The sequence below is a fragment of the Stegostoma tigrinum genome, chromosome 33 (assembly GCF_030684315.1).
Source record: "Stegostoma tigrinum isolate sSteTig4 chromosome 33, sSteTig4.hap1, whole genome shotgun sequence".
NCBI lineage: Eukaryota > Metazoa > Chordata > Chondrichthyes > Orectolobiformes > Stegostomatidae > Stegostoma > Stegostoma tigrinum.
In genome coordinates, this window is record NC_081386.1 from 35317931 (window position 1) to 35333359 (window position 15429).

At 40.1% G+C, this 15429-nt stretch overlaps 1 protein-coding gene across 3 annotated transcripts in view; it reads left to right on the top strand.

The window, feature by feature from the left end:
• Positions 1-15429, top strand: part of megf11 (multiple EGF-like-domains 11) — a 498254-nt gene that overhangs the window by 359653 nt on the left and 123172 nt on the right. For all 3 annotated transcript variants that reach the window (XM_059639362.1, XM_059639360.1, XM_059639361.1), the window contains one exon: positions 12712-12924. In XM_059639362.1, coding sequence (XP_059495345.1) covers positions 12712-12924 — 213 coding nt within the window. The remainder of the gene's footprint in view (positions 1-12711; positions 12925-15429) is intronic.

The window sequence follows — 15429 nt, forward strand, 5'->3', positions numbered from 1 at the left end:
AAGATTGGCCATTTGCAGAGACTGAGGAATTCCAGTTGAATTTTAATGTAGATAGCAGTCAGGTAATACATAAAAAGACATTTTAAATCCAAGTACACACAATACACAAGCTGAACCATTTATGTGATATATCAGTAGTACAGCTGAACCCCTCAAGAATACAATCAAATGCCTCTTTTGAAATAATAGCGGATGAAAATTTCAGGGAGGATTAGCATATGTAAACCAAAGTTAACTAAAATGACTTTAAAAAGTGTCTTCCTTGGCAATGGCTAAATGAAAAGAGATTTAAATTGAGAATTGATCATATTTAAAAGCTTTTAGTTAGTGTGAGACAGTTGCTAATAAGATAAATGAATTACTTGGGCAAGCTGGAATAGTTCATAGTGACATAACAAAGAAAATGCTTTTCAGCTCACTTAGTGATGCTCATCCTGGTTTGTATTTTTGGTCACTTGACTGCGAAAGATGCATTAGAAAAGTTTCAGGGAAGATTGACTATTATGATGCAAGGCCTTGAGGGATTAAAGTACGAGGAAAATTTGAGACAACTATGTTAATTTTAATCTGTGTAGAACAAAATGAAAGGAGTCATTATGAAGATAATGTAAAGTTATGATGACACTTTATATTTATTGCACTGAATAATTGACAATTCATTCAGATTATCAGCGAGCCATTCATTTTTACAAAAGAAGGGAGCTCTACAGTTCTCAGGGGAGATTCTGTTTGGGCTTCCCCAGAGACGCAACACTGTACTTCCATTCTGACAGTTTTTTAATAGTTTGTTTGTGGCGTTGTAGGTGCGTTGAATTAGGTCAGGACAGGTCAAGTCTTGCGGGATGGGGATAATTTTGGGTTAGGTATGGTCACCTTCAGCTGGTACGAGTAATCAGGTAGGGTCTGGACAGTGGAGGGCAGTCAGAACAGGACCCAGGGGATCGCATGTGCTCTGGGGAAGGTATAGTTCGGTGTGTGAGGTAATTACCACATCAGTTTAGTCATTACCTGATGTATCTTAGAATTGAAAAGTGTTGACTGAGGGGTATCCTTAATAGAATAATCAGTTATGTGTCTAGAACAAGTGTGTTACTTTGAAGAACTTATCATTCTGGATGTATTATGTTTGATGCTGACGTATCCTTGAATCATGCTGTTTGGTGCCATTCTGTGACCCTGGATTTAAGACAACAAAAAGCAAAGTTAAGAATTGCTTTTAGACTTAGACTTCAATGTAATGTTCTTGTTATGTATTATAAGAAAATACAACATTGGTAAAGGTGAATCTACCTTCCTAGTGCATTCATATCCATATACGATCCTAAGTCATTTAAATGTTTAGCTTCTGCTGTTTGGTATGAGGAAAGTGAGGAAACTATTTGGTGCCATGATTATAACACATCTTTTCATCTTGGATTTGATTCAAATTGGCCTTGACTACTCTGATTAAATTGGCTTTCTCTGCACATAAAGATTTTAAATGAAATGACTTTAGAAGTTGCCTGTCTGAAATATAAAGGCCATAAATATATACGTTTTACCAGGATGTTGTTGGGAATGAGGGGTTTGAGCTGGATAGATTGGGACTTGTTTCACTAGAACATACAAGGTTAAAGGGTATCCTTATAGGAGTCTATTAAATCATAAGGTGCAGAAATAAGATAAATAGCAAGAATCCTTTCCCTTGGGTGGAGAAATTCAAAACAAGGGGGCGTATTTTTAAGGTGAGAAGAAAAAGATTTAAAAAGGACATGAGGGGCAACTTTTTTTACACAGAGAAGTTCATATGTGGAATGAACTGCCAGAGGAAGTGGTGGATTCCAGTATAGTTATAGCATTTAAATGACATTTGGATAAGTTCATGAATAGGAAAGATTTGGAGAGATATGAACCAAATGCAGGCAGTTGGGGCTCATTTGGGAACATGGTTGGCGTGGACTCGTTGGACCGAAGAGTCGGTTTCCATGCTGTATGATTCTATAACTCTGCCATTGTCAAATGTAGTTTTGTGGTCTTGTTCAACAGATAGTGTCCTGTATGATCTAATTCCATCCACACTGCAGTTTATCCTCACTGATGCTCAGCTCTGTAATATCATCACAAGGTTTTATCTAGGCTCCTGATGTACTTACATAGTACTCCTCAGTGCTCCACAAATTATTTCCCATCATAAACTCCTCATCAGCTTGGTTTTTGGGTGGAAATGAAACTTCTTCTCCCTTCCAAAAAGGGCTCAAATTTGCTTTAGGTGTCTGGTAATTGGCCTCCTTTTGCGGGTACTTAAGTTAGGTTTCTCTCCTTAGCTGTTGTTGGATTTGGTTGTAGACATGCTTGCCAAGCCGGTGGATTTGGTTGCGAAACATTTTGTCAGCCTGGTAGGTAACATCATCAGTGCACCTCTGGTGAAGCGTCAGTGCTCTGTCTTGCTTTTTACTAATATGCCTCAGTTTGTTGGTGTGTATGGTGCCACTTCTGCTCTGTTTCTCAGTGGTTTGTACACAGGGTCTAATTCAATGTGTTTGTTGATGGAGTTCTGGTTGGAATACAAGGCCTCCAAGAATTCCCTGGCATATCTTTTCATAACACGTTACAACTCTGTAAGCTCTACCATCTGGGACAAGGGCAGCATATAAATGGGTGCACCACCTGCAAGTCATTCATCATCCTGACTTGGACTGTATGGTTATTCTTTTGCTCTCATGGAGTCAGAATATTGGAATACTGTCATTAAAAGCACCTGTAACATATGTATTGTGGCATTTTAAGAATGTAGTTCACCAACACCTGCTCTCAAAGACTATTCGAGAGCAATAATAAATGTAGGCCTTGTCAGCAACACTCACATGCCATCAACTAATTTAAAAATGAGGACACATACACAGAAGGAGAGAGACAACAACATAAAAAGTAACTCAAAAATCTGCCAACATGGAAATAGTTAATGTTTTGTAGGAGGCAGAGTGGGTCTTATTGATAAAAACAAAGATGACACATGTTCAGTGACACAAGGCAAGAATAAAGTACTAACTGAGTATTTGGCTTCAGTGTTTACCAAGAAAATGGATGCTATTAAGGTATCAGTAGGAAGTGAGATGTTAGAGCTGATCAAAGGGATGAAAATCGATAAGCAGAAGGGCTGGCTACACTTCAAGTGAATAAGTCTTCTTGTCCATAAGAATATTAGAAATAAGAGTAGAAGTAGACTATATGATCTTTGAGCCCCTGCTGCACCATTCAGTACAAACATAGCCGATCTCTGGTTGGTCCAGGTGACATCCAAAATTGCTAAGGGAAGTGGGGGATGGAGCCAATGGAAGCACTTGCCATAATCTTTCAATACATGCCAGAGGATTGGAAAGTGACAAATGTTGACCCCCTTGATCAAGTAAGAGGGTACGTTCATCCTAGTAACTGTAAACTGGTCAATTTAACATGAGCAGAGGATTAAGGTTTTAGAAACAATAATCAGAAAAGAATTAACAATTACTGAAAGAGCTGTGATTTACTTAAGGAGTGTTAGCGTGGATTTGTAAAAGATAGATCAGTTTGGTGGGGGGGGGGTGCGGAGCTTGGGGATAGTGGCGATGAGCTAGTGGTATTATAGCTGGCCTATTAATCCTGAAACCGTGTGATGTTCTGAGGACTTCGATCCAAGTCTGCCATGGTCGATGGTGAAATTTGAATTCGGTAAATACCGGGAATTAAGAGCCTCAACAGTCACTATGAAGCCATTAACTACCGTCAGAAACACCCATCTGTTTCACTCATGTCCTTTAGGGAAGGAAACTGCCTCCCTTACCTGATCTACCTACATGTGACTCCAGACCCATTGCAATGCGGTTAACTTTTAACTGCTCTCTGGGCAGCTAAGGACAGGCAATGAAGGCTGGTCAGCAACACCCACATCCCGTGAATAAATTTTTAAAAAGTGTCTAAATTAATTAATTAGATTTTTTGATGGAGTAACGAAGGTCAGTGAAGATAGATGTAGGTTGTCGAATAGAAATTTAAGAAGTAGTTTGATAAAATATCACATAAAAAGTGGCTAGAGAAATTGAGACTGGAGTCAAGAAGAAGAAATAAACATATGTCAGGTAAAGACAGCTGGGATCAAATGAATCCCTAGCAGAATATAAGTGCAGTAGGAGTGTACTTAAGAAGAAAATTAGGAGGTCAAAAAGGGGACATGAGATAGCTTTGACAAAAAGAATTAAGGAGAATCCAAAGAGATTCTATAAATACATGAAGGGCAAAAGGGAAACTAGGGAGAGAATAGGACCCTTTAAAGATCAATATGATCATCTATGTGTGCAACCACAAGAGCTGGTGAGACAGCAGGCGAATATTTTGCATCAGTATTTACTGTGGAGAGTAGCATGGAAACTAGTGAACTTGGGGAAATAAATAGTGATGTCTTGAAAAGAGTTCATGTTACAGAAGACCATAAGACATAGGAGTGGAAGTAGGCCATTCGGCCCATCAAGTCCACTTCACCATTTAAATCATGGCTGATCGGCATTTCAACTCCGCTTCCCTGCACACTCCCTGTAGCCCTTGATTCCTTCTGAGATCAAGAATTTGTCGATCCCTGCCTTGAAGGCATCCAACGTCCTGGCCTCCACTGCATTTCGTGGCAATGAATTCCACAAGCCCACCACTCTCTGTCTGAAGAAATGTCGTCTCATTTCAGTTTTAAATTTACCCCCTCTAATTTTAAGGCTGTGCCCACGGGTCCTAGTCTCCCCGCCTAACGGAAACAACTTCCTAGCGCCCACCCCTTCTAAACCATACATTATCTTGTAAGTTTCTATTAGATATCCCCTCAATCTTCTAAACTCTAATGAGTACAATCCCAGGATCCTTAGCCGTTCATCGTAAGTTAAACCTACCATTCCAGGGATCATCCGTGTGAATCTCAGCTGGTCACGCTCCAGGGCTAGTATGTCCTTCCTGAGGTGTGGGGCCTAAAATTGGACACAGTATTCTAAATGGGGCCTAATTGGAGCTTTATAAAGCCTCAGAAGCACATCGCTGCTTTTACATTCCAACCCGCTTGAGATAAACGACAACATTACATTCGCTTTCTTAATCATGGACTCTACCTGCAAGTTAACCTTTAGAGAATCCTGGACCAACACTCCCAGATCCCTTTGTACTTCTGCTTTACGAATTTTCTCACCATTTAGAAAATAGTCCATGCCTGCATTCTTTTTTTCTAAGTGCAAAACCTCGCATTTGCTCATGTTGAATTTCATCAGCCATTTCCTCGACCATTCTCCTAAACTGTCTAAATCTTTCTGCAGCTTCCCCACCTCCTTAGTACTACCTGCCTGTCCACCTAACTTCGTATCATCGGCAAACTTTGCCAGAATGTCCCCAGTCCCTTCATCCAGATCATTAATATACAAGGTGAACAGCTGCGGCCCCAACACTGAACCCTGCGGGACAACACTCGTCACCAGTTGCCATTCTGAAAAAAAGCCTTTTATCCCAACTCTCTGCCTTCTGTCAGACAGCCAATCCTCAATCCAAGCCAGTAGCTCAGCTCGAACACCATGGGCCCTCACCTTGCTCAGCAGACTCCCGTGAGGCACCGTATCAAAGGCCTTTTGGAAGTCTAGATAACATCTACTGGGTTTTCCTGGTCTAACATACTTGTTACCTCTTCAAAGAATTCTAACAGGTTTGTCAGGGACGACCTCCCCTTAATAAATCCATGCTGACTTGTTCTAATCTGACCCTGCACTTCCAGGAATTTAGAAATCTCATCCTTGACAATGGATTCAAGAATTTTACCAACTACCGAGGTTAGGCTAATCGGCCTATAGTTTTCCATCTTTTGCCTTGATCCTTTCTTAAACAAGGGGGTTACAACAGCAATTTTCTAATCACCTGGGACTTTCCCTGACTCCAGTGACTTTTGAAAGATCACAACCAAAGCCTCTACTATTTCCTCAGCTGCTTCTCTCAGAACTCTAGGATGTAGCCCATTGGGGCCAGGAGATTTATCAATTTTTAGACCGTTTAGCTTTTCTAGCGCTTTTTCTTTTGTAATGCCTACCATACTCAACTCTGCCCCCGACTCTCCCTAATTGTTGGCGTACTACTCATGTTTTCCACTGTGAAGACTGACGCAAAGTACTTATTAAGTTCTTCAGCTATTTCCTTATCTCCCATCACTAGCCTTCCAGCATCAATTTGGAGCGGCCCAGTGTCTACCTTTGCATCTCCGTTTGTTTCTTATGTTTCTTAGAAGAGGAGGAGTTGGATGTCTTAAAACACATAAAAGTAAATAAATCCTCAGGACCTTATCAGGTGTTTCCCAGAACTTTGTGGGAAGCTCAGTAAGAGATTGCTGTGCCTTTGCTGAGATAATTGGTGCGGAGGCAATGGCCAAGTGTATTCTCACTGGACTTTGGTCTCGTTGAAGCATGAAGAATTGACGATGTCAAATTATTCATTTGGATATAGAAGATTGTACAACATGTGAACTTTCAGGATTTGTTTAAGCTGAACTATATATTTGTACATAAAGTAACTGCAGGTTGCTTCTCGATCAGGCATTGAAAGACCTTAAGATGTAGTAGCAGAAGCAAGCTATTTAGCCCATTGTGTCTGCTCTACCATTCAATAACAACATGGCTGATCTAATTCTCAACTCACCTTTCCTGACTTTTCCCAACTTTTCTCTGGATCCCTTACTTCCATAAGTAAAAATTTCTCCATCTCAGCCTTGAATATATTTAAAACACACCCTCTGGAGTCCATTGGAGGCTAAGAATTCTGCAAATTCTATAACCTCAGAAGAAATTACTCCTTACCTGTCTTAAAAGGGCAGTCCCTTGAGATTATGCCCTTTGGTCCAAGACACTTCCACGAGGGGAACAGAGGAAGATAAGAAAAATTGTTAACAATGGAGGAATCTAAAACTGTAGATGGATTTAACATGTCAGCTTTCTTCCATAGCATGGAGATATATATTCTTGGAGATGGATGCATATGCATAATGATGGGATAGTGTGGGGGGAGGGGCTTAGATTAGTTCATAGGTTGGTGCAACATCGAGGGCCAAAGGGCCTGTTCTGCGCTGTATTGTTCTATGTTCGATGTTCTATGGACTGTTAGTTCAGAGACCCAGGTAATGGGAACATTATTCAGGTAATGTTCTGGGAACCTGGGTTCAAATCCCACCATGACAGATGGTGGAATTTGAATTCAATTAAAAAAACTGGAATAAAGAGTCTACTGATGACCATGAGTTCATTGCAAATTGTTGGAAAACCCATCTGGATTCACTAATGTTCTTTAGGGAAAGAAACTGCCATTCTTACCTGGTCTGGCCTAGATGTGACTCCAGACCCTCAGCAATGTGGTTGACTCTTAACTGCCCTCTGGGCAATTAGGGATGGGCAACAAATGCTGCCTAGCCAGCGCCGCCCACGTCCCGTGAATGAATAAAAAAAATTTGTATCATCAGTAGCCACCTGTGAGGTGCCAGAAAAGTGGAGGTTTGCTAATGCAGTGCCATTATTTGAGGAAGGTAGTAAGGAGAAGCCAGGGAACTATAGACCAATAAGCCTTATGTCAGTTGTTGGAGGAGATTCTGAGGGACAAGGTTTACATATATTTGGAAAAAGCAAAAACTGATTAGGGATAGTCTGCATGGTTCTGTGTATGGGAAGATCATGTCTCACTAACTTCATTGAGTTTTTTGAAGAGGTGGCAAAGAAAATTGATGAAAGCAGAGCATTCAACAAGGTTCTACTTGGTCGGCTGGATAATAAGATTAGATCAACATGGGATCAGGGAGAGCTAGCTAATTGGATACAAAATTGGCTTGAAAGTAAGAGACGGAAGGTGGTGGTGGAGAGTTGCATTTTGGACTGGGGGCCTGTGACCAGTGGTATGCCACATGGATCAGTGCTTTTCATTATTTATATAATTGATTTCGATGCAAATATAGGAAGTGTGCTAAGTAAGTTTGCAGATGATACAAAATAGGTGTTGCGCTGGATAGTGAAAAAGATTATCTCAGATATGGGCTGAGGAGTAGCATATGGATTTTAATTTAGATATACATGTGGTGTCGCATTTTGGCACGGCAAACCAGGGCAGGACTTGTATACTTAATGGTAGGGCCCTGGGGAGTGTTGCTGAACAAAGAGACCTAGGAGTGCAGGTGCATAGTCGCAAGTAGACAGACTGGTGAAGAAGGCATTTGGCATGCTTTTTTTCACTGGTCATAACACTGAGTATAGGCGTATACCATGTTGCCACTGTGTAGGACATTAGTAAGGCCACTTTTGGAATACTGTGTACAATTCTGGGTCATCTTTCAATAGCAAGGATGTTGTTAAACTTGAGAGGGTGCAGAAAAGGTTTACAAGAATGTTGCCAGGACTGGAAAGTTTGAGCTATAAGGGAAAGGCTGAATACACGGATATTTTTCCCTGGAGCAACAGAGGCTGAAGAGTGACCTTACAGACATTTACAAAATCATGAAAGTGTGAATAAGTTGAATAGCCAAAATCTTTTTCCAAGGCGATAGTTTTAAGGTGAGAGGGGAAAGGTTTAAAAGGGACCTGAAGTGATGGAGGTCGTTGCAGTTACAACATTGAAAAGGCAATGGGTGGTACATGAATAGGAAGAGTTCAGAGGGAATATGGGCCCAATGCTGGCAAATGGTCAGATTTGGATATCTGATTGGCACAGATGAGTTGAACTGAAAGGTCTTAGTTGTGGTGATAATAAGGTATTTAACAAGTTGTAATCCCCCTCAACTTGCAACTCTCTCTTGCTTTCTTAGTTCTTGCTTATTAATGCCTACCTGCATGCTAACATTAAATATGTCATTCTTTGCCTTGCAAATGTGGACAGGAGCGGATTGAGTGTCTACACCCACCCTGTCATCAGCATAAATACCACATTTCCGAGCTACTGTCAATTCTGAAAAAGGGTCCGTGGACTCAATATGTTAACTCTGCTTTCTCTCCACAGATGTTCCCAGACCTGCTGAGTTTCTCCAGTAATTTCCCTTTTGTTTCAAATCTTCATCATCTGCATTTCTTTATGTCTAGATGGAAATTGGTTAGAGGTTTGGGCAAAACGGTCCTGGGTGGTCCTCTGCCAATCTTCAATAAGTGTGCACGGGGACCCTGCTACGGTCAACTGTGCAAACTGCATCTGCATTTTAATTGTAAATGTTTCTTCATGCATATGCAATGCATGCAGTAACTTAACTAACATCGTCATCCCAATAACTTAAAAGGAGGCAAATGCCTGACAAAAGCAGTCTGTTATTTGTGGATCTTCCAAGGTTGCTGTGGGACAAGAAAAACATCACTCCTCCATATAACACATATGTGTGATACTAGGCTCAAATGGATGCATTGGAAAATGGAATGGTTGAGAAGCACCTGGGATGGAAAGGGGATTAAATCATAGTAGGTGCACCCTTTTGAATGCAATATATTGATCAGTCAGCCAGTGCAAGTATTTGGTTTGCATAGTACATACGAACTGCAACCTCTGTTTGCTTCTTTTGTGTTTCTTCTTTCTGAGTGGAAGTAAAAGTTCACATTTGGACTTGTTGCTTGGGTGCTTGTCTGTACATGATTTCCCCTACTGGTCAATGACAGGATGTGAGTGACCACTGGCTAATGTAGAAAGAGTCTCACGGACCCAGAGAGGGTCATCAGGTGGAATGTATCTGAGGACAAAGTAAAGTGTGTGTCTTGTTGGATGGAATATGGTTACATGGGAATGTTAACCATACCCACAAATGCCGTAAGCAAAGTGGCTTTGTGCCTGCTGTGCCATTACTCTCTCAAATGAAGGGCAATGACAAGCTACTAATACTTGTCAGGGTGCACAACAACCTCTCAAGAAGGCATAGATGCAAAGGATGCGGTACTTTTGGTGGATATCTATGAACGGTGAGTTGTTTTGGGACAGATGGAATTGGGCATGAGGGCCACCATAGGCGTAGTATAATGTCTGGTAAGATACAGTGAGAAATCTCACTAGCCTCACAGTGAGAATCTATCCAAAAAATGTGACATAGCTTGTAGTTATGCAAAAAAAATCTAAGATTCAACCCAAGATCTTTGAAAATGGCAAAGTATATTGAGGGAGTGGTTAACAATGTATACGGGATCTTGAGTACAAAAACCAGGAACCTATGGTGAACCCTTATAAAGCTCTATCTAGGCCAAAACCAGAGTACTCTACTCATTTCAGATCACCATACTTTAGAATGGATGTGTAGCCCCTTAACAGCATGCAGAGGAAATTTATCACAATGGTTCCAGGGATGAGGGAATTTAGTTACAAGGTTAGGTTCAAGAAGCTGAATGGACATGTTCAGTTCATGAACTGAACAGTCTCATTATGTGATGCAGCTGCTCGTTCAGCAGGCTCCTTCAGGCCTGAGGCAGGAAGGGAACTTCCGTTAGGTAGGTTTGGGATATATAAGAACCCTGCCATCTTCTCACATTTACTGAATTAAGTTATGAGTGGGAGGAACATGCACTATCTTATCAACTCACAATCAACTGAGGTCTATAAATGGTCAGTTACCAAGGCTTATTCACACCTGAGCTGTAATCATTTCAGCTTGACCTGTGATGGAAGGTGCCAGCAATAATCTGCACAGTGACACCCAGTTTAGGTTCCGCCAGAGCCACTGAGCTCCTGACCTCATTACAGCCTTGGTTCAAACATGGACAAAAGATCTGAATTCCAGAGGTGAAGTGAAAGTGACAGCCTTGACATTAAGACTACATTTGATTGAGTGTGACATCAAGGAGCCTTAACAAAACCGGAATCATTGGATAACAGGGGGCAAACTCTCCGGTGGTTAAAGTCATACCTGACACCGAGAAAGTTGTGGTTGTTTGAGGTCAGTCGTTTCAGTTCCAGAGCATCTGTGCAGGAATTCTTCAGGGTAGAGCTCTAGGCCAAACCACATTCAGCTGCTTTGCCTTTCCTCCATCATGGAGGTCGGAAATAGGGATGTTCACCGATGATTGCACAGTGTTCATCGTCATTTGTGACTCGTTAGATATTGAAGCAATCCATGTTCAAATGCAACAAGATCTGGACAATATCCAGGCTTGGGCTGACAAGAGGGAAGTAATATTCACACCACAATTGCCAGGCTATGACCTTCACCAATAAGAAACAATCTCACCACTGCCCCTTGACATTCAATGATGTTACCATCACTGAATCCTCTACTATCAACATCGTGGGAGTCATCATTGACCAGAAACTCATGGGACTTACCACATGAACACAATGGCTACAAGAACAGGTAAAGGCTAAGAATACTGCAACAAGTAACTCACCTCCTGTCCACCATCCACGATGCACAAGTCAGGAGTGTGATGGAGTACTCCCCACTTGCCTGGATGAGTGCAGTCCCACTAACACAAAGAAGCTTGACACTCTAAGACAAAGCAGCCCGTTTGATTGGCACTACATCCATAAACATCCACACTCTCCTCCACCGATGCACAATGGTGGTAGTGTGTATTATCTACAAGATGCACTGCAGAAATTCACCAAATGTCCTCAGATAGCACCTTCCAAACCCATGACCACTTCCATCTAGAATGGCAAGGCCAGCAGACAAATGGGAACAACACCACCTTCAAGTTACCCTCCAAGCCTCTCACCAACCCGACTTGGAAATATATCACCATTCCTTCACTGCTGTTGGGTCAGAATCCTGGAATTCCCTCCCTAATGGCATTGTGGGTCAATGCACAGCAGGTGGACTGCAACAGTTCATGAAAGCAGCTTACCAACACCTTGTGATGGTCAACGAGGGATGGGTGATAAATGCTAAGCGGCCAGTGACACCCACATCCCACAGACAAGTAAATAAAATAATAACTCATTTTCGGTGATTGGGCATAGGACAGGAGGTTATTTAGTGAGAGATACACTTATCCTTGCTTACAATCCCAATACCCCTCCTTTTCCACAACCCCAACCTGTGATATGCTGCACTCCAAAGGATAATTAACTCAGCAGTGACTGACCCTTCATCCTGGGAGTCTAGGGAATATTGTACAACGTGAATTCCTACATGGCACTGCTGAGTTGTGAAGCTACCAGCCTATTGGACCTTCCCATTCTAGATCCAATTACCAGTTGAAAATCAATTGACTACTTATTGGGTACCTGATTGTCAGAACTTCCAGCAGGTTTTCACCTTTTGACAGGCCACAAGTTTCTCTCCTCCGGTCTCACCTGCCTTTGGGATTAGTCAAAAATGGGTAAGTACTGCACTTTGATTCTTATATTTTTATGAATATAAGATGAGTGCTTTATAGTAGATGTGTAGGGTTGTTCCTGTGCTAATTCCCGTTTGAAACAATGGCTCTTTGCCAAATGCTAATAGGTAATCTTGATAAGAGCTACGTAATCAATCTTAAGTGTTCATTATTCTGTCTAGTTTTGAAATTACATCTGTGTCTCTTAAGAGTATACGTCTTCACTCGTATTTTGTATCCAGTATTTTAAGCATGATCAGAATTCCTGTTATAATACCCAGCTCAATAATTTCAGCGTCAAGTAAGTGTAATTTCAAACCCTCTGTAAATAAATTTAAATGAATAAACTTAAGTTGATTTTGTATGATGAGTGTTGATTATTGCATACTTTTTTTGTCTACAATGTGACTCATTATTTATTCTCACATAGATGTCAGGAGGAGTGCCCTGTTGGCAGCTATGGCTTACAGTGTGCCCAAAGGTGTGAGTGCCTCAATGGAGCTGAATGTTACCATGTTAATGGAGCATGTCTTTGTGAGCCAGGGTTCACAGGAGATCGTTGTCAAGACAGCATTTGTCCAGATGGGTTATATGGACTGAAGTGCCACAAGCAGTGCCCTTGCAATGGCAAACATAGTCAAAGGTATTAACAAAATGATTACTATGACTAGTGAAGTGATTTCATGCAAAGATGGAATTATTTGTCTTCTGTGATGTCATAAGATGTACTCAGCTAATCAAGTTGTACACTCATAAGGAGGCCAAAGCTGCTTTTGTACAGACTTCTTGCCATATTCTATCTGATTTTGGAAAGGTAATCAAAAGGTTTTCGAACATTATTTCCTGGGGATGGGCATAAAAAAACTCTACTTGGGAGTGCATGAAAATGAGGTAGAGAATGCTGGGTTATTTCATATATCTTGTTTTCCATTATTTCCTCCTTGTTTATGTTAACTTGTGCTCCTACCCAACTAAATCCCCATCTATGATCGAGAAGCTTTAAAATGAAAAGGAGAAAAGTCAGTAATTTGCACTTCTATTGTATCTCCAACGACCTCTATATGGGTACTTCATCTTGAAGTGTCATTGCTGGTGTGATGCAGAAAACAAAACAGGTCTTCCTGCTCCTCCGATGCTGCTTGGCCTCTTGTGTTCATCCAGCTTCACACCTTGTTATCTCAGATTCTCCAGCATCTACTGTTCCTACTATCTCTGAAAGAATTTGAACACAGCAAGGTCTCGCAAATAATAGTGATAATAACCAGATCATCTGGATATTTTTCTGGTAGATATTTTAATGTTTTGCCGCTCTTTACAATCAGGATCATGAAACAAAGACTATTACTTTATCCAATAGTTTACAAAATGGACACCATTAACTTTCAACTTTTTCACTTTACAGTTATTTTTCTAGTAATGTTTGATAGAATTTCAGCTAAACCAGATAAATACAAAGTGAGGGAATTTTAATCTGATATATGGTTATTTTATTTACTATTTTAACAAAATGATCAATTCTTTAACATACTTTGAAGGTACAAGTTTTGAGCTATATAACACTAAATTAGATGATATTGATTCTCTGACCAACATTAAGACACTTGTTTAGCCTCAACTTTGTAAAGTATAAAAACAATCTGACAAAAAATAGTTTAGCACTTGGAGCATATATTAAATCATATTTTAAAGTTTGTTTCAGATCCCTAATCCAAAGATAAAGTACAGTATAAAATTACTCAGAAAGTTAGCATGTCCTAATCAAGTGAAAATGTTAAGAGGTCCAGTATGATGAATCCCAGGGCAAGTATTCACTTTCCTAATAGGCAAGAATTCCCAATCTTTTAACTTACTGCATTTTGGGAGTGAGCACTTTTCTTATCTCCTGAAGGGATGTGAACATCTGGATTTTGTTCCCCTAAAGGCTGTGGATGTCAGTTGTCAATATAAATTCTTAAAACGGAGGTCAGTGGATTTTGTTCAATGAGGGTATCAAGGAATATAGAGCAATTCAGACTAATGGAATTGAAATATGAATGACTGAACAGTATTGAGGAGCTGAACACCCTCTTTATTTTTTATTGTACAACAGGAAAATCAAATCGATGAGTGGTATCAAATTGGCTGACAGTTACATAAAAATTATTTCAATAAAAAAGGTGATAAGAAGACTGGTTGAGCTGGTAAACAGGCGAATGACCTGATACTACATGTTTTGAGGACTTGTGTAATGCAGATGTAGTGTCCCTACCCTCAGCCACAAGACCCAAGTTCAAGTCTTGCCTGCTGGAGAGGTGTATGTAATAACACATCTGAACAGGTTGATTTAAAAATATCTAGCCCATGCCTCATTAATGTTAAAAGTTCAGTTCATGGAGTTATCATTTACCAATATTGTGATGTCAAGGGGCTATAAATTTAAACTTTTAATTTCTTTAGAATGATAAATGTATTTCCTATAGATTATTTAAAATTGATTTTTTGAATTAAAGCTCCCTGATTCTCCAAGAAACTGAAAATTAAAACTACTTTAAAATTATTTATGCAGTGGTAAGAGAGACATTTTTTACCCTCACAATTAAGCACCATATCCTCACAGCTATTTAAAAAATTTTTCCAGATAAATGTTTCAGTTAATTGCTAAGTGTTAACTTAAAATTAAGAACGACTTTCTAAGAGGGGGCTTGATGAATGTCGTGACTTGCTGAATTAAAGTGCTACAGAAACGAGAAAATGAAGAGTGACTTTTAAATAGGAAATTAGCAACATGTTTTGCAACTAATTGTAAGATAAAAATATCTGTCATTTCCTTCAAGAAACAGATGCAGAATAGCAACTGGGTCAAGTAATCAAGATACAAAGGGGTCGTAAAATGTTCAAATGCAAAAGCAAAAGACAGTGGCCTGAAAGACCAGGCAGAAACATACTTAAAGTTTTTTAGTTGATGATTTTTGTTGAACACACACACCGGAGAACTGTCAGTTAGTTCTTTCTCAAATAGTGAAGAAAAATTTAGAAACAGGAAAATGATTAAATAATTTGATATCAATGCTAGCCCAAAACTTGTTCCATTCTCCATATGGAAATCTTACTGGGTAAATTCTCTAATGTTCCTCGTATTATTTTTGCAAGTTAAACAACATAATTTATA